This window comes from Chelmon rostratus, chromosome 18 (assembly GCF_017976325.1).
Source record: "Chelmon rostratus isolate fCheRos1 chromosome 18, fCheRos1.pri, whole genome shotgun sequence".
NCBI lineage: Eukaryota > Metazoa > Chordata > Actinopteri > Chaetodontiformes > Chaetodontidae > Chelmon > Chelmon rostratus.
The window spans coordinates 15,967,381-15,990,218 of NC_055675.1; the positions used below are offsets into that span (position 1 = coordinate 15,967,381).

The window sequence follows — 22,838 nt, forward strand, 5'->3', positions numbered from 1 at the left end:
ACCATAACTCTTGTTTTAGTTTTTAAAATGACGCCATCACTTACGTGAATATATGGGTATATGGGAGGCTGAAGATGTGTGAGTACTAACTCTGTGTGATTGAACCGACAGGGCAATAACGACTAAATGTCTATTTTGTGGTGATCTATTCCTTTATGTTCCATACGTGTCATTAAATCCGGGGACCACACAAAGCAGTTAAGTCAGAGGATTTTCCTCTCTCTCATCTTGGCTCAAGATGCTATACGTGTGTTTGTGTGTGTGTGTGTGTGTGTGTGTGTGTGTGTGTGTGTGTAACCCTGCTTCTGCAGCCAATTTCTGCAGGAGCAGGAAAATAAACGAGAGCTGTCAAGGTCCAACTTGTCAGTGAGGAGCGGCGGACAGGAACAGGGCCACTTTGTCCTTCCTGATCTCAGGGCAATGTGCTGTGCATCTCATCTCCCGGGGGCGACAGGCTACACTTCCCCTTACTGAGCACGCTCTTTAAATGGCTGAGTTATGTCACCTCCGATCAATGCCAAATTTCACCACACCCTCGTGACTGAAGATGAGTTGGCTTTTCAGCCCTTAATCCGAAAATGATAGGCCCGTGGAGCCTGCCGAGGATACTGAGTCAGACCTATGAATGCAGGATTTTATATTTATATTTTAATGTGGCAAGTGTTTCTTGCTTAGTGCATGCACACGTTGGCGTAAGGAGCACTATTTACATAAAGAGATTTAAGGAGACGGTCCGGTAAAATGAGAAACGGCCCCACAAAGTAAATATCCTGCAACATAGTGAACCGCTGCCTCCACCTGCTGGAGCAACCGTGTCTTGCAATCATACGCTGACCAGACGGTGACTGACAAAGAGAACACTTCTTGGAACAGTAGAGATTTTTAATAAACTTTTCAATTCACAAGTCATATTGCAGCTGACGTGATTAGTTTTTATATTACCAAAATCAATGCAAAATGCAGTATCATAAATATATGGCAATCTCATATATACTTTTTTTGTACATATTCATTTCAAGGTCCCTTAGTTGTAAAAAATAAGTGTAACCAACCTAAAAGTCTGATGGAAATCTGCAAAATTCAGCATAATATTTTCCTAAGAGAAAGACTTTAAATACGGGCTCTTACACTATAATTATTTAAAAGGGCTGCAGCTATAAGTGAAAAGATTGTTCTGATCTTTGATCTCGATGTCGTATTGCTAAACAGGCATCCTGATTATCTTATGAAATATCATATCACCGTAAGTCCACGCAATGAAAATGTGTAATATTTTGACATATATTCAATTAAATAAAGGATATAAAAAGGCAATATTGGCAAAAAGCAGAAGCGTACAGTATAAGTGCATTTACAAAAAATAAACTTCCTCTGAATATTTAAAAGATACAAATGTGTGAAACTGGAGTGTGACGGCCTGGCTGCTGCAGAGCGCTCGCACGCAGTCAGCCTGCGAAGGAGTGTGAAGGTTAACGGGAAGACCTCATTCTGCTCTGCGTGAGGCAGTACATCTTTTTTCAGCCCTCGCTCTCTGATCTGACCCCCTGTCTACCCATCAATCCTCGTCATTGATTTCTCTCCTCCTCTCAATGCCAGTCTTCGTCGTCGTCATCCTCGGCCTCAGATGAGTCTTCCTGGCCGCTGACCTCCGCCTGCGCCATCACTCCGTTCCCATTTCCTCCCTGATGAGCTGCAGCCGCCGCCGCCGCCGCCACCTTCCTGGCTCGAGCTTCAGCTGCTGCCTGCTCCTCCTCCTCTTTCTGACGCAGCGCTGCAGCCTTCTTCTCCTGCTCCGCATGACTTTTCATGTGAGCACTTCGACTCTTCACTTTATAAAACACCCTGTGGGAAAGGAATTACGCAACATTTCGCTGTTTTATTCCAGCAGGTGTGAATTCAAAATGCCTTTTTTTCCCCTCTATTTAAATTTCAAAACATTTTCTTATCTTCATCCCTATTTTATCTATTATTTAAAACTGTGGGTTTCCATATTTTTGACCCATATGAAGACCAGCAGGTGATCCCCACAATGAGCTACTGTGAGGCTGCAAGAGAGAACCATTTAGTCTAAACTACAGATAAAAAATGAAGTGCATCTCTGACGATCTGGCCGTACCTGCCACATTTCTTGCACGGAAATACTGCATCAGGATCCTGCGGGGGCTTCACTGGCGCTTTGCTCTTCTTCACTGCGGGCTCAGCCCGAGGTCTGTGAGCTGCTGCCGGCTGGTGAGCCTCCTTGTTCACAGCGTCCGGCTCTTTGATCATCACCATCGTTCCTGCCTGCAGCACCAAAAAACAAGCAGATGTTAGCCTGACACGTTTTTACTTGGCACAGACTCAACCAGGCTTCTTGACACATCAAACTTAACAGCAGTGGTGGAACTAAGTACATTTACTCAAGTGCTGTATTTCAAGCACAATTTTGAGGTACTTTACTTAAGTATTTCCATTTTCTGCTACTTTATACTTCTACTCCACCATAATTCTGAGGCAAACACTTCATTATATAACAATATTGTAACAACTTTAGTTAATTTTGCAGATTTAGTTAATCAGTTAATTCAAAATATAATCAAACAAATTATGACTATTATAGATTAAAATAAATCTTTATTGAAGCGATGATCACACTAATGCATCCATAATTAGAAACCAATTGTATGAGGTACATTATTCTGAAAGCATTTTGCATTCTGAGTACTTTTGCTTTTGGTCCTTTAAGTATATTTTGATGCTAATGCTTTTGTACATGTAGCTTAAATGCATGAATTTTACTTGCAACACAGTATATTACACACTTTTACTTAGTTGGAGATCTGAGTACTTTCTCCTCCTGTACTTCACAGAAAACATGCTCTGGGGTTTGTTCACCTGTTGTGTGAGGTGTACTATGCACTTGCAGATACTGGAACGTGTAGTGAAACACTTACATAGTCGTGAGCCTGTAGTGACCGAGCAACCCTCGCCTGCTGGCTGCTCTCATGGAACTGGTCGTAAGAAACGTCCCTCTTCTCGTCGCCATCCGTCAATTTTGACTGCTGTGAACTCTGTAATGAATCAAACCAAAAGCAAAAAAACAAAGCTCATTACACAAAATGTTAGAACCTTTAAAGCTCTCATTTAGGATTAAAAAATGATTATTTGGTTTCCCTCGTCCACTGTTAAGAATTGAAATTCACTCCCTGACTCAGTTTATGTCAGTACCATCACATTAACCGAGTGACTTTAATGCTTCGTCACACATCTGTATGGTAAATCTAAGCCACTCAACCTTAACATCCACCACGGCCTCTGTGTGCTTCTCCACTGGTGAATCCGGAGGGCCAAAGGTTAAAATCCCGTTGCGACCGATCTTCACCTGCTTCTTGTATGTGTAGTAAAACTCCACACACTGAGCCACAGTCTTGGTCTGCACCTGTCCAAAAACCGTACACATGCAGATTGTTTATGTTATTACTTAAGCTCTTCCACTGTGATGCTGCTGTGTGGGATGGATCTGACATCATGTAAGTGTAGCGTCCACATATAGAATAGAATAATGTAAAGAAGACAAGCTTAAGATGAGTGTCAGCCTGTGTCTCATGCCGGTGGAATTATTATTGCTGTTCTTCAAAATGAAGACCACATTGACCAGAAATCCAGCTACTTCCTGTCACAAGACTTGTTTGGTCTAATTTTCCTCTTTTTTGTGCGTTTTGAAACTTTAACCTAAGTTTTAGACGTCTGTGATGAAAAAGGACATTTTCCGTAACATCTGAATCTGAAATCAAACGCAGGCACAAGCCAGTACGTTTGAAAATCTAGCTTTTTTTGTTTGAAGCAATTATACTAATGCTTCAAAATTAATGTGTTCGTGATTTATTGCTGCTGAAATGCTACACGGGGCACGTTTAATTAAATGCAAATGTGTTTTTTGTGAGATTTATCGACATTGATTCATAATAGTTCATGCTGCAGGGACAATTTAACGAGCGTACCAGTTTCTGCACCATAAAGAAGTCCTTCCTGTAGGCAGAGATCCCCTTATTGAAGTAGCGCTTCTCTTCTGCGGTCCAGCAGTCAGAGCCTGTGAGTAAATCAGTGCAATTTAATGCGGCTCACGAGAGAGAATGAGGAAACGTGTGGAGAGAGGAGGGGAAAACGACAGCAGGAAGCAGGAAGGTGAAGAGACGGAAGCAGCTTATTTTTCTTTCATGTCCATACTCACCTGAGTAGTGATAACCCGCCAGGTGATGGCCTTTGGGGAAAACTGGGTCCTGAAGCATCAAGCGCCCCAGCAGCACCTTTAAATCAACAGGATTAATTGCAATGAGTCATTGTTCTTCATTTTAGTGCTTTAACCGTGCAGCACTATACAGCAAGAACCACAAATTTACAGTGAAAATGAGGCAATGTTTGAAAAATACATGTTAATAAAGATTTCTTAAGATTCTGCTGCTGTCAAGTTTAAGGAATTTGATTTAATTCAAAAGTTTCCTGTGAATAATCCTGCAAGGGAAATGCAGTAAGCTGACTGAGTCATTATGAGTCACTATACTCACAAGGAAATCACCTCCACATTCATGTAAACAGTGTAAAACCAGCTCCTGGTTGGTTCCTCCGCCCCTGAGCACACTGGAACAAGCCATGTTCATCAAATCCTCCACTGAAAGACACACAGAAAGTAACGGTTTCAGAGAACAGGCAGGGAAGAAACAAAGAGCCAGTGGCTGACAGGTGAGATACTAACTCCTCTCTTGATCGCTGAGTTTGAGGCAGGAGTCGTCCAGAGGGAGCCAAACCAAGTCGGCCTTGTGCTGGTCAAACTGGGAGGAGAGCTGATCTTGCAACTCGGGAACGTCTGCCTGGTACTTCTGCCCGATGTTGATACGTCTGGACAAGTAAAAACAGAGTTATGGTGATGTCGGGACATTTCTGATAACCTGAGAGGCCTGTTTAGGTGGCTTCGCGTACGGTTCAAGGCTGACAGGTGTGGCATCAGCGATCAAGGGCAGAACGGGAGGTGTGATTTCAGAACTCGCTGAAAAAGAAAAAGAAACGTCCTTTTAGAGCCTCGTTAGGAGTACTTATCACCTGTAGACGCAACAGCTGAGACTTACTGGAGCGCAACAGGCTGCGTGTCGCAGATTTGGGCGTAGCAGGCGGCGGCGGCGGCAGGATCTGGTTGCTTGCGATGTTGGTCAGGAAGGTGGAGAAGTAGAGTCCGGTGCCCTCGCGCACGGGAGACAGGATGGGCGGAGGGGTGTACGGGGGCAGGGTGAGGGGGTTGTCCGGCAGGCGCACTGGAGAGCGCAGGTTGCTCTGGTAGGAAGTGATGGTGGAGTAGAGGGATGGAGGGATGAAGGTGGATGGTTTGTGTGGAGGGATGATGAGAGGCTCCGGGCGAGGTCTGCGCTTAAGTTTGGATTTTCCGTCCTCGTCCAGCCCCGGATCGTTCTCCCCGTCCTGGGTGGAGGAGGAATGGAGGTGCATTTTAGGGTTTGGATCACAGTTTTAGTTTGTTTTCTTTGACAACAGACAAGCATGTGCCCACCAGCCAACACCTTCTGTCACACTTGTAGGTGCATTTGCTGTCTTTCACTTCCCCACAATCAGTTGGTGTCAGTTAGGGAGTTCTGTTCGCTCGTTCAATGGTCATTTTCTGCATTTTTAAAAAAGCAGATCAGTCTTAAATATTGTGTGAAGTCAGGAAACTCAGGCTGTCACACTATTAAACACATTAATCTAAATGAGTCTTGTGTGATCTGTCACAGACAGAATGAGTCTAGTGAGGCTGGTTGCTCACAGTAGCTTCAGGGGTCTTGCTGGGTCTGATCTCTGCTTACATCATATTTACAAAGCTACTGTGGACGGCAATTTGTTCGGTGATGTGTGGGGTCGGGGGGCATTATAGAGTGCAATTAATCTGCGCTCGTTATTTTTTCTAGAATCAATTGTCACTAACTCCTCTGCAAGACTGCCAGCTTTATGTGCTCCTCTGTGGAAAACTCCTCTCTCTGTGCATAGCATATAATCGGACGCCGTTAACAATAATTACTGACTTCTTTATTAAAGCGGCATGTTTGGTTGTGCTGGAAACTGATTCAAACACTTGCTTGTCGCTGTATTTCTGACACAGCCACTCATCAAGTGTTAGTTAAACTGCACTTGTTGTTATCACCAGTAAACACGTCTGCAGTCAAATCAACCAGGAATTTTTACTGGACAGAATATTGACAGTCACCCGTCTTTCCTAAGGCAGCAACATGGACCTTTCCCACATCTGATTGGACAAAAGCACCCCTAGCTTGGTTCTCATTGGTCTTATCTTCTGTTTTTTCGACACTGTCACATTTCTTAATAATCGTGACATAAGTAGGAAGTTCATTGTTCACTTGCTCAATCGGGCTTCATTGTGAACTTACACGCCCAGTTGAAAACAGCTGTTCGTGTTGTTCAGGACTGTGGAGTTTCTGAGTCATGTTATCATCTAAACTACACCACAAACACTGGATATTTTCCAGGCTAAAATCTATCTCAAAGGCAGCGCTCTGCGAGGGTGCCTGTGCTCATGAGAACCTCTGAGGTCGCATTTAAAGGGGGTCTCGGGGTAGTTACGTAATGTGGTCTGAGTCAGGATAAACATCTACAACCACAACTTTCATATGCGCTTCACTGTGGAATGTGCAAAAGGACAATCACAGGTTTTCAGAGGGAGGCTGCCAGTGGTGAAAGTACAATTACTTAAGTACTGTACTTAAGACGGGGATACTTTTACTTCAATTGGGTACTAGATCCACTTTACTAAAAATAGGAGTTTAAGTTACTATACCATACTAATACTAATACTAATCTTAGCTTAGCGTAGCTTAGCATCAAGACTGGAAAAGGGAGGAAACTGCTGGGTTGGGCAAGAAATAGCACAGCATAAAACCACAATTACCAAAATTACACAGACGATGCATTAGCGCATCAATTTGCTTTAGAGATGATGGTTACCTTTGGACAGAGCCAGGCTAGCTGCTAGTGTTCTATGCTAAGCTAACCAAAAGCAGTATCAAACTTCTCATCTAACTCTCAGCAAAAAAACAAATAATATAAATAAAGTAAAATTAACTCCTTTTCACGCAACACTGAAATTCTGTTCACATGTAATAGCTATTTAGTAATGTAATATTATAATACTCAGAGGGCCATTCTGCTGCATAATAAATACTTTTACTTTTGATAAGTTGAAAATATTTTCATACTTTGATTTAAATTATGACTTTAATGCAGGACTTTTACTTGGAATTGAGTATTTTTGAATTGTTGAATTGCAACTTTGACTAATGTGACAGATCTGAGTACTTTTTCTACCACTGGAGGCAACATTAACATCTCAATATGATTACAGAGCAGCCTAAATCTACTGTTTCAATGCTGACTGAAAGATTATCATTAATAATCCTTCAATCAAACCAAATGTCATCAACTTACGACACTGACCTGGCCAAAACTCTCAGTAATGGAGTTTCTGAGTGATCGCCGACGAGCCACGATGACCGAAGGTTTGCGGTCGGGCTGTCCCGCGGGTCGCTCACCCGGGCCGAGTCGTCCCTGAGCCCAGCCACCCTGAGGATCTGTCGGAGTCCTGTGCACTGGAACAGACACGGGGATCACCAGGGGCACCATGGTGGCCTGCCTGCCCGGAGGACCGTCTTCCTGTTGAGGCACAAAAGCAAAGAGGCAGGAAGATGACGAGTGACGGAAAAGAGAAAGGACCTGATTTAAGAGGCAAATGGAAAAAGGATTGAGACAAAAAAAACACACACGCACACAAAGAGGCATTTTTACAGCACATTAATTCAGAAAAATAAATACATTTTCTACCTGAATAAATATATGTGTTGTATTTTATAATAAATCACATTTGGCCTGCAATTAAAGAGTATCTTCATTATAGATTATTATATTAACTATATTTTCAATTAGATTAATCCTTTAGTCTGCAAAAAGAAAAAAAAACTTCTATTGTCTTGTTATCCAAAGATTTTAATGTATGATATAAAATTGAGAAAAGCAGCAAATCCTACCACTGAAGATGTTTCAACCAGCCAAAATTTGCTGTTTTCAGTTGATTAAAAGACTGAAACGATCACTTTAATCAATTAATCACTAACCTTTTTTAGCTCTAAGTGACATAATTGAGAACCAACAGCTGTCTAGTGGCTACTTTACTTTAAATGCTGCATTTTCTGAGCAAAAAGCTGATGAATTTCGACTCCTACAGGTGAAAACATCTGGAAATCTGCAGCGCTGCCTCCGTCCAACGTAACACAAGGGTCACACAGATTAGTTTTATTAGCACATATTTCCATTCAACGGAGTGCACACGCCTCCCTGGCATTTCTGGTCAAGCTGATAAAATGTTCAGCAGTCCTGAAGTCTGAAGCAGTGGCAGGGAAACATATACATTAATCACTTTTATGATTTGCACTCCAGGCAAAAGTAAATCTGAATCTCTTATCCTGATCCAGAAAAGTGCTGCTTGTTAACCACAAAACAACAGCTCTGCCTTGTGAATAGCGATATTAAACCTGTTTGGTGTGTGCTGGGGAGTATAGGAGTGTAGCTGTGCAGGTTGACAGCTTGGCCCCTCCCTAGCTCTGCTGAATGACTGGGAAAGAGCCTGAGGAATGTGGAGGTGTGCAGACATGCAGCAGCTCCAACTGTACATCCAGCATGCACACTCTGCACAAAAACCTACAGAGGCTGATAAACCGCCGGAGGGGAGAGCGCTAAACATCGCTGTGCTGAGAAAAAGCAGACAAAAACTGAATTTAACTACTGCTTAAAAAGCTGCTGAAGAAAAAATAAAGGCGGCAGTTGCAGTGGGTGTGCCACTTATTTAACAGTGTAAACCCTGAATAACAAGGTTAAGGGCATCGCCTTTGATACGGCACAATATTTCAAATCCATAAGGAGGAATCTTCAATAACAGCTGTTTTTTCGGGGTAGCTGGTGCATGACAATGTATTGTGCAGGATGACTGTGCACACTTTTAAGCAGGCTGCTAAAGCTGAGATTTCAACAGATGTGGGAATCAAGTAAACAGACCTAAGAAAAGAGTTTTGTAAACCATCAGGAAGTTCTGCATAGAAACAGGGTTCTTCCTCTTTGTACAGCTGCTTGCCAACTTTGCTAAATGAGAGAATTTGGTTTTACATGCACAGTTTAGCTCATCTTGCCATTCCTCTTGGGCCTAAAGCAAGTCTTATAATGGCTATTTTGCTGTAAAAATGCCTTAAATACACAGGAAATTAACAACAGCTGCAGAGTAATGAGTGATTTTTTTTTTAAACTTGACCATTTTAGCAGGCTCCATTTCTGACGCCTTCTGGGCCAGAGTCTCCAAGTTGATCTCCTTAGACGCCCTCCTTCTCCTACTGGTGATCTGGATGACCCCTCCTGTTGTCACCTGGCTTTCCCCTCCTCTCACAGCCTGTACGCCTGCTAACCCATTCTGGGACATAGGAGGCTCTTTGGAGGCTTGAGACCAGATGTTTGTCGAGGGGGGACCCAGTGGGGATTGTCCGTCTCTGGAAAGGCGACGCGAGCGCCGAGGTGCAGCTGGCTGTGCAGCATTTGTGGCGGCCTTTTCAGAGCATGGAGCGGATATGGGTGATGCATCGTGGGCATGAGAATCTGGTTCCTGCTGCGGCTCCACTGACTGGACCTCCTCCTTTTTAAGCGCGGCATCAGACGGACAAGACTCAGGAGGCTGATAAGTCACAAAGTTTTGTGTTTGTTGCGGTTTTGGCTGCACCTGCAGCTGTGCTGTTTCTTGCTGTGGCACATTTTGTTGCTGCAACTGCTGCTGCTGCTGCTGCTGCTGCTGTTGCATTTGCTGCATGTGCTGCTGCCGCTCCTGTAGCTGTCGCTGGTGATGCTGGTGATACTGGTGCTGCATCTGCTGCAGTTGCTGCTGCTGCATCTGATGCTGTTGGATTTGTTGCTGCTGTTGCTGCAAGTGCTGCTGCTGCTGCAACTGAAGGTGATGCTGCTGATGCAGCTGCTGTTGCTGTTGCTGCTGCTGGTGATGGTGATGCATTTGTTGCTGCTGCATCTGGTGGAGCAGCTGTTGTTGAGTTTTGGGCTGCTCGCCGTACGCCAGGCTCGGCACTCCCTTGTTGCCTGGAAAAACAGAGTAATAACCGGTTGAGAACTGTTGCTTGCTGGGCCTAAATGTTGTCTGGAAGGGTTGCAGCATGGACCCCTGCAAAGTGTGAGAAGGCACATGGTGCTGACCTTGGAGCTCCACACCTTTGTGGGCGTGCTGGTAGGCCTGCAGCTGAGCCTGGTGCATCGCAGCCGCAGCGTGCTGCTCCCACTCGAGCCCCCTCCCCTGAGCTTGAGCCTGGGTGGCATCTCTATAAGCCTCGCCGGGACCAGGCAGCTGATTCTCTCCCGCCATCGGCATAGCTACACCCTCGTGAACTCCCTTGTGGAACGCCATCTGACCCCTGACATTCACTCCACTCATATAGGGGCCAAAGTTCTGCCCCCAGGCTGGCACAGGAGCTTCCTGAGACCAGGCGGGGACCTGTATGGAGTCCTGGTGCATCCACTTTACTGGAGCAGCCTGTTGATAGTGCGGTAGACTTTGGGGCCCTTTCTCGGGGTTGTAAACACCAGAGCTGCTAGCTGAGTCACTGTGGCTTGACTCTAAAGCCGGAGGTCCCATGCCATAATACACCTCCCCTGAATGCTGCACAGGCTCTTTCATGGCTGCAGCCCGATGCTTGCCGCTCTTGTCAGTATTAACTTGAGGAGGGAGACTCATAGTAATATTATAAGGTACAAAAATGGAGTCAGAGCTCTCAACCTTGATCTCTGAGCGTGCGAGCCACTCAGTTATTGCCTCTGTAGTGTGCTTTCACTGCCTGTGGCTGAGGAATTCTTTGTTTAATTGTGTATACAGAGGTATTTGGGAGGAAATATAAATCCCAAAGGAAAGTGCAGGGTGGGAAGCATGCAACCCTCCTTCCAGAATCAAATCTGAGCTCTGCCGTCCATTCTTCTCATCCTCTTTACGGTGCCGGACCCTTGTGAGAGAAAGGAGGGGTTAGACACTTTCTTTTTCTCTCAGGACAAGCATAACAAAAGTTTTCAGTCGTGTATCACTGGTGTGCTGCAAGGAGGAAATCGAGGCCTACACAAGCAAACAGCCCCAGTCAGTACAGAGAAAATCAGGCAGACAGCTGAGTTGAGGTAAGCGCCGCTGGAGCTAAACCTATATTTCGATAATTACGTCCAGGTGCGTGCAGAGAGGGCGTTATGAGCCGAAGAAGTTTGGAAGCGGCGGCCAGCAGCAACAAGGAGGCGCCTACACTGTAGCTGCCATTTGGCATAACAAGAAATACAGGAAACGAAGGGACTCGTGCAATCAGCCGACGATAGCCAGTGATGTTATGTTAAAAATCAGCAATAAGGAAGCGCGTGAAGAGCCGAGTGCTGTTGGGCAACACGGCGGATTAGCGAGAATTAATAAAAAAAAAAAACACAGTGTTATGTACCTGATCAATGGTGCACGGAGCTCTCCATGGCCAGCTCCATGGAGTCACTTTGGTTTCGATCAAAGTCGACTGCATGCAGCTCCATGAAGGGATTGTGCGCAGCAAATGTCATAACTCTTGACAACTTTCCCTCGAGTTTCACAGCGCGCAATATGGCGAACAGGCGATCTGACAAACCCACGAAAACATAATCCAAAGTCCGGGCAGGCTCGTTGACGCCGTAGATACGATGGTGCACGGCGAATCCGCAAAACCGTGCACTTCAGGAAAACATGTCCACAACTTTCTCCCCGCATCAACGAGTAAACCACACATGAGACGGTGGCGGTGTGAGAACTGTGTCGTGCAGCGGCCTGCTCCGCTGTTATCGCAGATTTGAACGCTGCGCTGCGCAGCACCGAGCCGTCTCAGCCGCGCCTGTCGGTTTATCCAGACTGGCTGGAGCGCAGCGAAACTGCGCAAACACGCAGAAAGTTGTGCACCCCAGAACGCACCGCCTCACCCCAAAACAGCTCAACTCACATCCTGTTATCCAATCCGATTGCCTGGCCACTCCCATCGCTGTATCCGTGTGCGTTTGTTTTGCTGTCATGGCTGTCCCGGAAGCGGGGTCTCAGCTCAGCACACGGAAGCAGTTTGCTGCGGGTAAAAGCAGGGCTGGAGCCAGGATTTTAGAAATCCTGATGCAGCCCCTTCACCCCCCCCCCCCCCCCGATAATTTAAATGAGCTTTAAATTCAAATAAATGTTTTATTAATTTCCATATTTCTCCTTGTTTAGTTCATTCAGCTCATCTGTTATATTTTTTCCACAAGATATGGTACTTAAAAACAGCGTATGACACAGACTTTTTCTACATTAGAAGCAAGAGGCAAACTCCAGGGCTGAAAACAGAAGCCAATGTGGAAGTGGCAAAAACCGCAGTTCCTCAAATGGCCTCTTGAGGCTGGCTCCAAATGTGGGTCAGTCCTCATAGACCCCCATATTAAAATGGCCAGCTTTACAGCAGAAATGAGCATGTTTGCAGCCTGGTACGACAGCCTGGCATTTTTTTTTTTATAACTATAGCTAATTTCCCCTTTCATGACATCTCCATTGCAATTAGTCTCTGTCAAATAGACAGAGCAGCGTCTTTTGGGCCCTGTCGGGATCGAGCATGTTCTTTCTGGACAAAATGTCAAAGCATGACTGACGGATGGGGATTGTCCAGATTGTTCACGACAGCATTGCATGTCTGCCGCATCAGACAGACAGTTTGTATCTCGCCGTGAAGCAGCAGGTCTGAGTGTTATTACTATGGTATGATTTACCAGGAAGGTGTGTTTGTACACATTTGGTTGGCTAATACAGCACATCACCAGTTGACTCAGGTTCAATTTTTTTATTTTATTTTTTTGCCAGACGACATTGTGTTTTTCTCAAGACCCCAAAGCATCAGTGCAGTGGTCTGCTATATTGTGTGGTTGTATTTTTGTGTTTTGTTTTGTTTCTTCAAACAGTGCAGTTTTGTCATCTGTTAAAAGGTCGAGAATGACTTTTCACTGTAATGTTTGGATGTCTGAATTATTCATTTCTTTCACAAACCTAAAAAATATGTGATGTGTGTACTTGGGTGGCAGTGGTGGAAAGTAAGTATATACATTCACTCATCTACAATACTTTTTACTCCACTTCATTTATTTAATACCTTTAGTTACTAGTTGCCTTGCAGACGCAGATTAATAATACAAAATCTATTAACAAATAAAATAGGATATATTGTTATGAATAAAGACAATGCTTTGTTAATCCCTTTCACATGCTACCCAGCAGTAAAAATTAATACACCCCACTAGATGCAACATTAACCTAATATAGCATATTAATGTATCAGCCTCAATGGCAACACAGGAAACGCTAAATGATGCATCAGAAAAGGAGGATGGAAGTCGGTGAATATGACTAAATGTAACGTGAATAAAACTTAAACACATTACCTCATCCGTGAACATATCAGAGAGATTTTCATCTGTGATGGTGGTTGTTTAACAATGAAGATAACTCCCATGATCCCACGCTACTCCATCAAACATGTTTTGTTTTCATTGTTTTGATTGAGAGAGCCCTAGTGACTGAGTGTTTGAATGCAGCACTTTTACTTACAACAGTATTTCTGCATTGTAGTGTTGCTACTTTTACTTAAGTAAAAGATCTGAGTGCGTCTTCCACCACTGGTGGTGATGGCGGCGGTGGTGAGGGGGCCGATTTGGGAAGAAGGGTGATCAATATTTTGTAAGGGGCACCAGGATTTCCTGCTACGCTCCTGCAAACTCGATGCTGTATTTTTCATGATTATAACTGATCAGTTTGTATGGTGACCCAACAATGCTGCTGGCGACAGCTGCGCTATTTGGACCACATGTTGTTCTGTGTCAGTGCCTTTCACCCCTTGGTGTGTATTAATGTATGCTGTATGTGGTGTTGCTCCTCACTGTCAGAGTCTCAGGGATGCAGGAGTTTGCGGACCAATCAGGAGAGACTGGCGCTGTGACGTCATCACCGCTGCTCTGATAGAACACGGGGCATCAGTCCCATCCATTAGCAGGCTAGCTGGCTAACTGTAGCTAATGTCAGCTATGGTCCATCACTGTTATCTCATTTCTAAAATAAACAACTTCTCGGAATGACCTGGCTTGGTAAGAGCACACTGGGAGAATGGGGACTGTTCGAATTTTACACACTAACTTGGATCGCAGTACTGCAACGAAGCGAGGTAAGAGGTCAGAAAGGTTTTCTACCCAATGTTTGTCCGTAGTAAGCACGCTAGTTAGCTTGTTTACAGACGCCGTATTGAACACCGCCACCTAGCTAGATTAGCTTCCTAGCGGCTAATCCTATTAAACGACCGGTTTATGGCAATTTATAACCAGCGATTGCCGCTGCGCTAGTCATAGTTGTGTTTTGGCACAGAGTCAGACAAACCAGACAGTGCTAGCTGCTATCTTTTCGTGACCATCTAGCAGTGCTTAGCGTCTTACAGGAACCTTGGAGACGTGAGGTGTAGCTAACCTTTGTAGCATTTAAATGGTGATCTCCACATATTGCTGTCAGGTCCAATAAGATGTATGATCAGCTAAAAGTAGTGGTTGGCTCTTTCCGTTATTTGCACGCCCATTAGCCTGCAGTGTAATGTGACTTTCAAAGAGAAAACCGGTCTGAATTTTAAAATCTGTGCCGTGTTTTCAGTGAGGGGCGTGCGTCACTGATGCCAGGTGCAGGCAGTAGCTGAGAGCACTCAGGATGAGTGGGGCTGGAGAGCACACTGACATCCTGTCAGTGGCAGACGTGGTCAGAGACAGATGGAAAGTGGTAAGTATCACTGAAGGAAGCCAAAGCACAAAATCCAAACAAACAAAAAAAAGTAAAGGAATAGTTTCTCCACAACCATTCTTTGTGTTGACAGTGAATACTCCCTTCTTTTCAGGCGAGGAAGATAGGTGGAGGCGGGTTTGGGGAGATCTACGAAGTTTTGGATCAGCTGAGCCAGGCCACTGTCGCCTTGAAGGTGGAGTCTGCTCAGCAACCCAAACAGGTGCTGAAGATGGAGGTGGCTGTGCTGAAGAAGCTTCAGGGTGAGTGATGCTGTTGCCTTTGTCAGCGACAGAGTAACTGGCACGAACTGACTGAGCAGCTGTTTCCCTGAAGAATAGGTGTAGCAAAGGTTGCAACATCCTAGATCATTTTCTTAGTTTAGTTAGTCAGTGTGAGCTAATGCATGCCAATTTTTACATCTGTCAATAAACATAAATGCTGAGAAATAACATACAGTATGAGGATTATAAATTTAGTCTATTGTTAGCAGCAGTGATCAACCAGTCTGCCTATTGATAAACATACTGTATGTATATTTCCTTGACAGGCAAAGACCACGTGTGTCGCTTTGTGGGCTGTGGCCGAAATGATCGTTTCAACTATGTGGTGATGGAACTCCAGGTAGGATCTTTACCAGTCGATGCTCGTCAAGTTTTTTGTGTCTGCTCGCATCAAATCAATGTGCATCATGAATGTGACACTCAACACAGATCTCCTCTTTTAAGGGGAGGAATCTGGCCGATTTGCGCAGAACCATGACCCGTGGCACCTTCTCCGTCTCCACAACTTTGAGACTTGGCAAGCAGATTTTAGAGGCCATTGAAAGCATCCACTCTGTAGGCTTCCTTCACCGTGACATTAAACCTGTAAGCTGACCTGTCGATGAGTACATATGCTAACTGAGCGACTGTGTGACAGTCAGTTTACAGTTTGAACTTGTTTGTGTTTATCTGTGTTGTTTAAATTGTAGTCCAACTTTGCGATGGGAAGACTAGCCAGTACCTGCAGATGCTGCTATATGCTTGATTTTGGCTTGGCCCGTCAGTTTACCAACTCCAGCCAGGAAGTCCGTCCAGTAAGTGCTCTGTGCCAACTTCCTTAAGGCATTTTTGGCTTTTTTTTTTTTTTTTTTAAATCAAACATCCTACAAATGACTTATCCTCAACAAACCAACCAAAAACCAAAAGGTGTCATTACAAAAATCTGGTATAAATGCTTGTTTAGCTTTTTTAGAAAAATACTGAGAATGCCTTTAATCATGCAATGCGGATGTACAATTTTAACCTATTAGCAAAATTCATGCAAATGTACACATTTTACACCAAATAAAATTTGAATTGATGTAACTCCAACAGCTTTCACATGATCGCTGTGTGACCTTAACAGCTAATTTGGCCTGAATGACCCTCATGTGACATCAATGTGTGACCATTCGAAGAAGGTTTAAATGGCCAAGAAATGTCTGTATGACTAAAACAGTAAATCCAGTTGTCTTTAACAAAGTTAACATAGATGAATGTCATTTAGAGTCAGTAAACTTTGTGTAAAGGACAAATGTTGTGTTGTTTATGTTACCCCATCTTAGCACTTGTTTGCCAGTTTACCGCATCATTATTTTGTTACTTACTCACATCGTTACTTTATTCTCTTTCAGCCTCGTCCTGTGGCAGGTTTCAGAGGAACTGTGCGATATGCTTCAATCAATGCTCATAAGAATAAGGTGAGCATGCACCAAAAACTTTTTTTTAAATTCACATTCATTTTACCCTTGAAATTACTTACACTTGTGTATCTTAATCCATAGGAAATGGGCCGTCATGACGACCTGTGGTCCCTCTTTTACATGCTGGTTGAATTCATGGTTGGTCAGCTGCCGTGGAGGAAAATTAAAGACAAAGTATGTGCCTCTTTATATTAGTCAGTATACATCACAGTAAATATATATACATCACTGTAAATCACAGTATGTGCATCCATTCAGACTCTTATTTTTCTCCTCTGTCTGCTTTCAGGAACAAGTAGGGAATCTAAAGGAGACATATGACCATCGACTCATGCTCAAGCACCTTCCCTCGGAGTTTAGCACTTTTCTGGATCATATCTTGACCCTGGACTACTTCACTAAGCCGGACTATCAGGTTGGACATCTCTTGTTTGACATATTTTGCACGCACTGTTTATTTCCTCTCCAGTTGCCAAACGCTGACGCCTGTGATTTCTCTCTGACAGCTCCTGATGTCAGTGTTTGAGAATGCTATGAAGAGCCACAACGTGCTGGAGAATGACCCGTACGACTGGGAGAAATGTGACTCCGAGGATATGCTGACCATCACTGCCGCAGCAACCACTGCTCAGCAGCTCACTCGCCTCACGCCAGCGTACTTGGGGTATTTACAGCCAAAGAAAGCTCTGTCACTATTCACATGTAATCGTTTATTCTATTAGTTGCTGTAGGCACGTTGTTGCGGTTTCACTTGTGCCATCCCCTTCACACTCTGTTGGACATGAATTCAAAATATATAGCTGCAGCTGTTTTTAGATGAGAAATGTGCACAGTCAGAGATCCCTGAGAAATGGCTGCTCTAAATCGTGCTGTGGAAATGAGCTGCAGGGTGACCTTCCTTCTCCTCCACAGCATGGCCAATGCTTCAGTGCTGCCGGGCGAGCTACAGAGGGAGAACACGGAGGATGTCCTGCAAGGGGAGCGCCTCAGTGATGCTGACAACTGCCCCCCCATCCCTACGCCGACCACCCCTGGTGGAGATGTATGGGAAGAGATGGACCGCAACCGAAACCATAAACACCCCCAGCCGATGATCAGGAAGGTCGGTGCAACGTAGTTTGCTGAAAACGCTCAGTAGAATGTTCTAACCTGATGCTGTGATATTACTCTTAAATAACTGCTTCTCTTCCTGTGCAGTAGGATGTAAAGATTAGCTGAGAACTCTTCACAAGACTGCATTAACTTTGCCTGGTGATATGATAATGGACCCTGCTAACCCCTATTACTACATCTACTGTCTTCCATTGTCCTACTGATACTTTAGTAAATTAAAAAACAGGGCTGCCAACCTCCCTTTTTAAATTTAGGGGGAGCTATTGGCAGAAATGGAATGTAATCATAATTATGTTTTCATTGGTTTAGTTAGTTTAATCACCTGAAAATAAGAATCGTTGTGTTTTTGTTAGCTTAGAAAGAGCTCTTTATATCTCTTCCACAGAGTCCACCAGGTTTCTACAGTAGTCCAGAATGGACAGTCCAAACACTGGCTCTAGGGGGGCCTGTGTGGGTCGCGTTTTCACATTTTTAGCGGCCACAGTAGGTTCTCCTATACACTTAGAAGAGGAGGATGAGGCGAGGGGTATTCAGTTGAAATCTGCAACCGCACCACTAGATGCCACTAAATCCTGCACACTGGCCCTTTAAAGACATAAAAGTCTTGCATAGCTTTCTGGGGACACATGAGCAATATTTCAGTTTTATGAGCCTTCTTGTGATCCATTGTCCTCAGGTGGTGAGTGAGGATGAACACAGCCAGAACCAGGGGAACCAGAGCCCCAACACTGGCTCCATGCAGAGTTCTCCGAGACGGGTGCGATCAGAGACCATGTTCTTGGAGCGTGCTGCGCCACTGCTCAGGAGGATGAGACACAGTCAGAGCTTGGCATTTGAAAAGAGGCTCGCACCCGAACCCAAGCCCACCATTGAGCGCTTCCTTGAGGCCTAGTTAGTACTCACTATACACCAAATTACAATATGTATACTTTTAACAGCTTGAAACATTTTTATTTTGGGGAAACAGACAAAAACTCACCATAACAATGTGTCGTTTCAGCTTGGGCAAACAGCGTCCTGTCCTTTCTCAAGTTGGGGAGAAATCCATTCCTGAGAGGGGACACGGGCAGCAGACGTCTTCTTGCAATGAAGAACACTCTGGCACAGCAACCCCTGACCCGGAGGAGGGAGCAGCGAGCAGTGGTTTTGTGGCTGTAAACCTCAGTCCCGTGCCCCAGGAGGGAGACTCTCAGGAGTGGGTGATGCTGGAGCTAGAGCAAGGCAACGGTTCTGGAGCCACCAAGCCTTCAGGTGAGGCCCTGCATGAGGACAGGCCTGGGACTCGCACGGCCGTTGAGACTGAGAACCAGTCCTCTGAGCCGCAAGATGGTCAGTCCGCAGCAGTGCCAAGCAGTCCTGTCCTGTCGCAGATGTCCATGCCTGGCACGTGGTTACTGGGCCACAGGAGGCTGCCGGGGATGCTGGGACAAATGCCCTCAGTCATTATGGGAAGACCCCAGATGGACCAGGTAGTGGTGACCAAGCATTTTGTTACGCATGAACAGAAAGCATCATTGTGAAATGACACTAATGAAGTTGGTTGTATACTAGTAAAGAAAACAATCCCAATTCAAGGTCTTGTTACTTGCTTGTTCTGCAGATTTTACCAGGGTCTTCATCTGCAGATTGCATTCACATCACATTGTTTAAAGCATAATTATGAGCAGTCAAGTGGGAAAAAAGGTTCACTACAGCCTTCGACCTGGGGTTCTCTGACACTGACGATTTCACTGCATGAACATGCCTAAATAGGGATTAGGAGTGTTTTTCCTGTTCTTCCCATTCAACTGACAGTGTGTGAATGCAGTTGTACAGTTGTAACAATTGTAGTGTGTTGCTTAAACCTGTCCCTCGTTTCCATGGAAACATAGATGCTCAATCTTTTTATGGTTCTGAGAACCTCTATGATTGGCCGATTATATACTGAGGACCTATGTGTAGTATTGAGATATGCTCTTGTAAATGTATTTATTTTCATTTATTCATAAGATTTTTGTGTTCCAACTTGGAAAAAAATTCCCTCTAACAATCATTAAACTTTTCTCAGTCCTCTAGCTGTGCACCACAGTCCCCGGTCCAGGAGAGGAGTGATGCCATACCACTAGAGGCACCATCTGATAAATCTGACCAAGTCCAACAGGAAATCTTACAGGATGGAGGGAGGTTGGAGTTAGCTCCGGTGCCAAGCCCAGCCAAAGGTCCCACTGCTCATCTGACAAACGACAGAGACCCAGAGAGCGATTCTGGCCTGCCCGACCGCTCCTCAGAGCCCAATCAGCAGCCCCAAGCTGACACAGCAGGAGGCGCTGTGGAGAGCACTGTCACCGTCTCCTCCTCCCCACCCCCAGCTCTGCTCAGGCGAAGAGACTCTCCCTCGTCCCCAAGACTGAGCCGAATCCCAGTCCGGGACCCCGGCGGCCCCTTGGACTCTCCGAGCAGGGACCTCAACTTGGAGAGGCGTCACCGCTGGAGCAGCCCGGTCCCTGGCTCCCCCACCCACTCACCCTCTCCATCTCTGTCCTGCGACAACTTGCCTTGCGCCTTGCCGAGGGATAGGCTCTCCTCGGAGCGAGGCTCCAGGTCCGACTGCGTAGGAGAAGACCCTCTTTCTCTGTCCTCCTCATCAGGTAGTAAAAGTAAGATCCCACGTCCTGTGAGCGCCACCTTCATACCCGAGCAACTCACAAGCAAGTTTCTGCCTCGACCGCCTCCTGGGAAGCCACCCATCCGCCCCTGTGTGGACAACAGGTATGACTGTTGTTCTGTGAAGGTATTCTAAAATGATCCACAACCCTCATTTGTCTCTTTTTGTTAGATGGTAAATATGTAGTGCAGTTTAACACTACAGCAAACACTGAAGCAGATGCTCTTGTGTCATACTTCTGGTGTTTAACATACAGATGTCAGTCAAGATAATTTTTTTCCCATCATGCCCAAGTTATTGCAATCTTACTTTATTAATATTAACAGCAGGCCACAGTAATAGGAGTTATTATCTTGCCTGGAAGTTGGGGGTGTGCAGCCTGATACTGACTTTGGCTGTCTCATCTTGTTCTATTCCTCTCTAAAGGGAATCTGCTGTCAGAAAATGCATATTTTTTTAAAAAAATACTTTTTTGATGAACAATCACTGTCACACTAATCTCTGTGACAAATACATTTCAACCACATCACCGAATGCATTTCCTGTGACTGCTTCACAATAACAGCCACCCCATGGTTCACCAGTTGAACTAGCAGCAGTAGGAAATGTTCAGTTTGCAGTAGCAGTAACTTCCTACAGCTCTGATACGTGTTCGGACAGTAACCAGTGAACAGCGATGCTTATCAAAGAGAGAAAATGACAAACAGTAGCACTGGATTACAGGCTGCTTAGAATCCCTTGTCTGTCAACAATGAAAACTACAAGAAAGCAAATTACATCACATAAAAGCCTTAAATGATTATTGCTAAAAACAATCTGACAGTATCAAAAAAAGGGTTTGATTTCATGAAAATCTTAAGGATTGCAACTTTAATTTGTTGATCTTTTCTCTTCTCCAGGCGACGGCGGTTGAGAGTGCGAGCCAGCAGCACTAGCGATGCAGACTTCCTGGCCAGTCTGACTCAGCTGATGCAGGACCGCAGCGGGATGCTCTTCAGCCCTCCTCCTCGCCCCCGCAGCTCCTCTTCCTCCCTGCAGCGCTCGCTAAGCTCCTCCCCCTCCCGCCAGGAGCTCCGCGAGGTCGGGGTAATGCAGGGACGCAGCCGCTCTCCATCCAGCTTCCCCGGCTCCCCTGCTGCTCGGCACGCTCACCAGCAAGACAGGTCCGGACCTGGCCAGTGGGGCCACGGCACCAGGGGAAGGGGCCTGATCCATGAGGGTAAAGGCTCCGGCAAAGTGAATCGATGACTGTAATCGACGCAAGTGACTGATCCTGATGGTGCAACTGTAGCGAGAGGCTGTCTCACATCCAGTCCCTGATAGCATGTGTAAATACGATATTTACTCAAGGGAATGTACTGTATGTAATGTAAAATGTAAAAAAAACCAAACCTGTATTTATTTATTTATTCATTTGTTGGATGTGTCTCAAAATACTTGACAATGTGGCTTGATACCTGCAGTTGAAACAAAAAGGTTGAGAAAAACCTTAAGATTGCCAACTCTTTACCTCTCATTTCACTCCATATAGGCCTAATATGAGACCAAAAAGATAATGTTTAATACTTGAGGGATGTAAAAATGATGCTAATTGTAGATATGTACCATTAAGACAATGGTATACACTAATAGAAACCATCTTCTCGCGTTATGAACACTAATAGTAAGTAACACCACATGCAGTATACCAACATCAGCATTCGTGTACAGAACCAGGGCATGCAGCCGCATATTGACCTCACTCCTGTAAAACAGCTAGATTAATTATTATATGTAACAATGAATTGCTCATTCGGCATATCAGTGTAGTAGTGTGCTTTTACTTTGCTAGAAAATATTTGTCATGCAAAAGGCATCAGCATATTAGAATGTACATGTAAGTGCACTCATACTTATTAGTATTGTAAAAGTGCATGAGTATCATTGCAAATGTTTTTGTTTTTTTATTCGTTTGTACAATCCGCTAAGACATCTGTATTTTTATTGAACTGCTTCTGATCAGAATGCATCATTATGTAGACCAGCAGCAGCGATGTGTATTTTTATTTCACACACTCAAGTAGATGGTAAAGGAGGAAACTGATATAAATGGAACCTTTTCATCATGTCTTGTTGTTGCATTTTATTCTTAATCACAGTTTAAATATAAATATATTAAAATGAGTAAATTCAATCAATGACAGATCGCAAATATATTATTTTCTGGCAACACATGATGTAGTTTTCATTGCGAATTTCCTCATTCATGCCAAGAGGTATCTCGCCATGCAGACAGTTTTAGTTGCCCAAGTTTTAAGTTCTCTCTGAGATATTGAGACAGTTGAATTTGTTTTGTGGCATTCACCCCAATGAAAAGTCGGATCTAAAAAACTAACTGCAACAGTGTCCCAGTTACTCTGAATAATTCACAGGTATTGGCAGTGAACCGGTCTTATTAGAATTACTTTCTACAAAAGAAATAGTAAGGC

At 44.6% G+C, this 22,838-nt stretch overlaps 2 protein-coding genes across 4 annotated transcripts; one reads left to right on the plus strand and one right to left on the minus strand.

Annotated features, from left to right (window-relative positions):
• Positions 1-868: 868 nt before the first annotated feature.
• On the minus strand, positions 869-12,059 carry mideasa (mitotic deacetylase associated SANT domain protein a). 2 transcript variants are annotated; one of them, XM_041958942.1, is made up of 14 exons: positions 11,541-12,059; positions 10,273-11,069; positions 9,332-10,158; positions 7,471-7,686; positions 5,103-5,448; positions 4,957-5,023; positions 4,733-4,875; positions 4,545-4,648; positions 4,211-4,286; positions 3,981-4,069; positions 3,275-3,418; positions 2,934-3,050; positions 2,117-2,283; positions 869-1,842 (listed from the first exon to the last, which is right to left on the minus strand). In XM_041958942.1, exons 2-14 carry the CDS (start codon positions 10,805-10,807, stop codon positions 1,587-1,589), a joined length of 3,087 nt encoding a protein of 1,028 aa, XP_041814876.1. In that variant the 5' UTR covers positions 10,808-11,069; positions 11,541-12,059; the 3' UTR covers positions 869-1,586. The 2 variants fall into 2 exon arrangements, with proteins under 2 accessions (XP_041814876.1, XP_041814875.1); XM_041958941.1 differs by having other exon boundaries at positions 9,332-11,069.
• Positions 12,060-12,336: 277 nt separating this feature from the next.
• ttbk2b (tau tubulin kinase 2b) lies at positions 12,337-22,499 on the plus strand. 2 transcript variants are annotated; one of them, XM_041958419.1, is made up of 15 exons: positions 12,337-14,291; positions 14,765-14,887; positions 15,003-15,150; positions 15,438-15,511; positions 15,616-15,756; positions 15,861-15,965; positions 16,545-16,610; positions 16,695-16,787; positions 16,903-17,028; positions 17,120-17,277; positions 17,526-17,715; positions 18,403-18,617; positions 18,727-19,198; positions 19,774-20,474; positions 21,270-22,499. In XM_041958419.1, the coding sequence occupies exons 2-15, from the start codon at positions 14,819-14,821 to the stop codon at positions 21,616-21,618; spliced, it is 2,907 nt and encodes a 968-aa protein (XP_041814353.1). In that variant the 5' UTR covers positions 12,337-14,291; positions 14,765-14,818; the 3' UTR covers positions 21,619-22,499. The 2 variants fall into 2 exon arrangements, with proteins under 2 accessions (XP_041814353.1, XP_041814354.1); XM_041958420.1 differs by having other exon boundaries at positions 12,339-14,887; positions 18,727-19,195; positions 21,270-22,498.
• Positions 22,500-22,838: the final 339 nt, after the last annotated feature.

Excerpts from the sequence above, each read along its gene's own strand:
- ttbk2b (XM_041958419.1), top strand. The coding sequence starts at position 14,819 with ATGAGTGGGGCTGGAGAGCACACTGACATCCTGTCAGTGGCAGACGTG. Across the intron at positions 15,512-15,615 it reads ATGTGGTGATGGAACTCCAG|GGGAGGAATCTGGCCGATTT; the intron begins GTAGGATCTTTA and ends TCCTCTTTTAAG. Across the intron at positions 15,757-15,860 it reads TTCACCGTGACATTAAACCT|TCCAACTTTGCGATGGGAAG; the intron begins GTAAGCTGACCT and ends TTTAAATTGTAG.
- mideasa (XM_041958941.1), bottom strand. The coding sequence starts at position 10,807 with ATGAGTCTCCCTCCTCAAGTTAATACTGACAAGAGCGGCAAGCATCGG. Across the intron at positions 5,024-5,102 it reads ACGCAGCCTGTTGCGCTCCA|CGAGTTCTGAAATCACACCT; the intron begins GTAAGTCTCAGC and ends TTTCTTTTTCAG. Across the intron at positions 2,284-2,933 it reads CACTACAGGCTCACGACTAT|GCAGGAACGATGGTGATGAT; the intron begins GTAAGTGTTTCA and ends TTGGTGCTGCAG.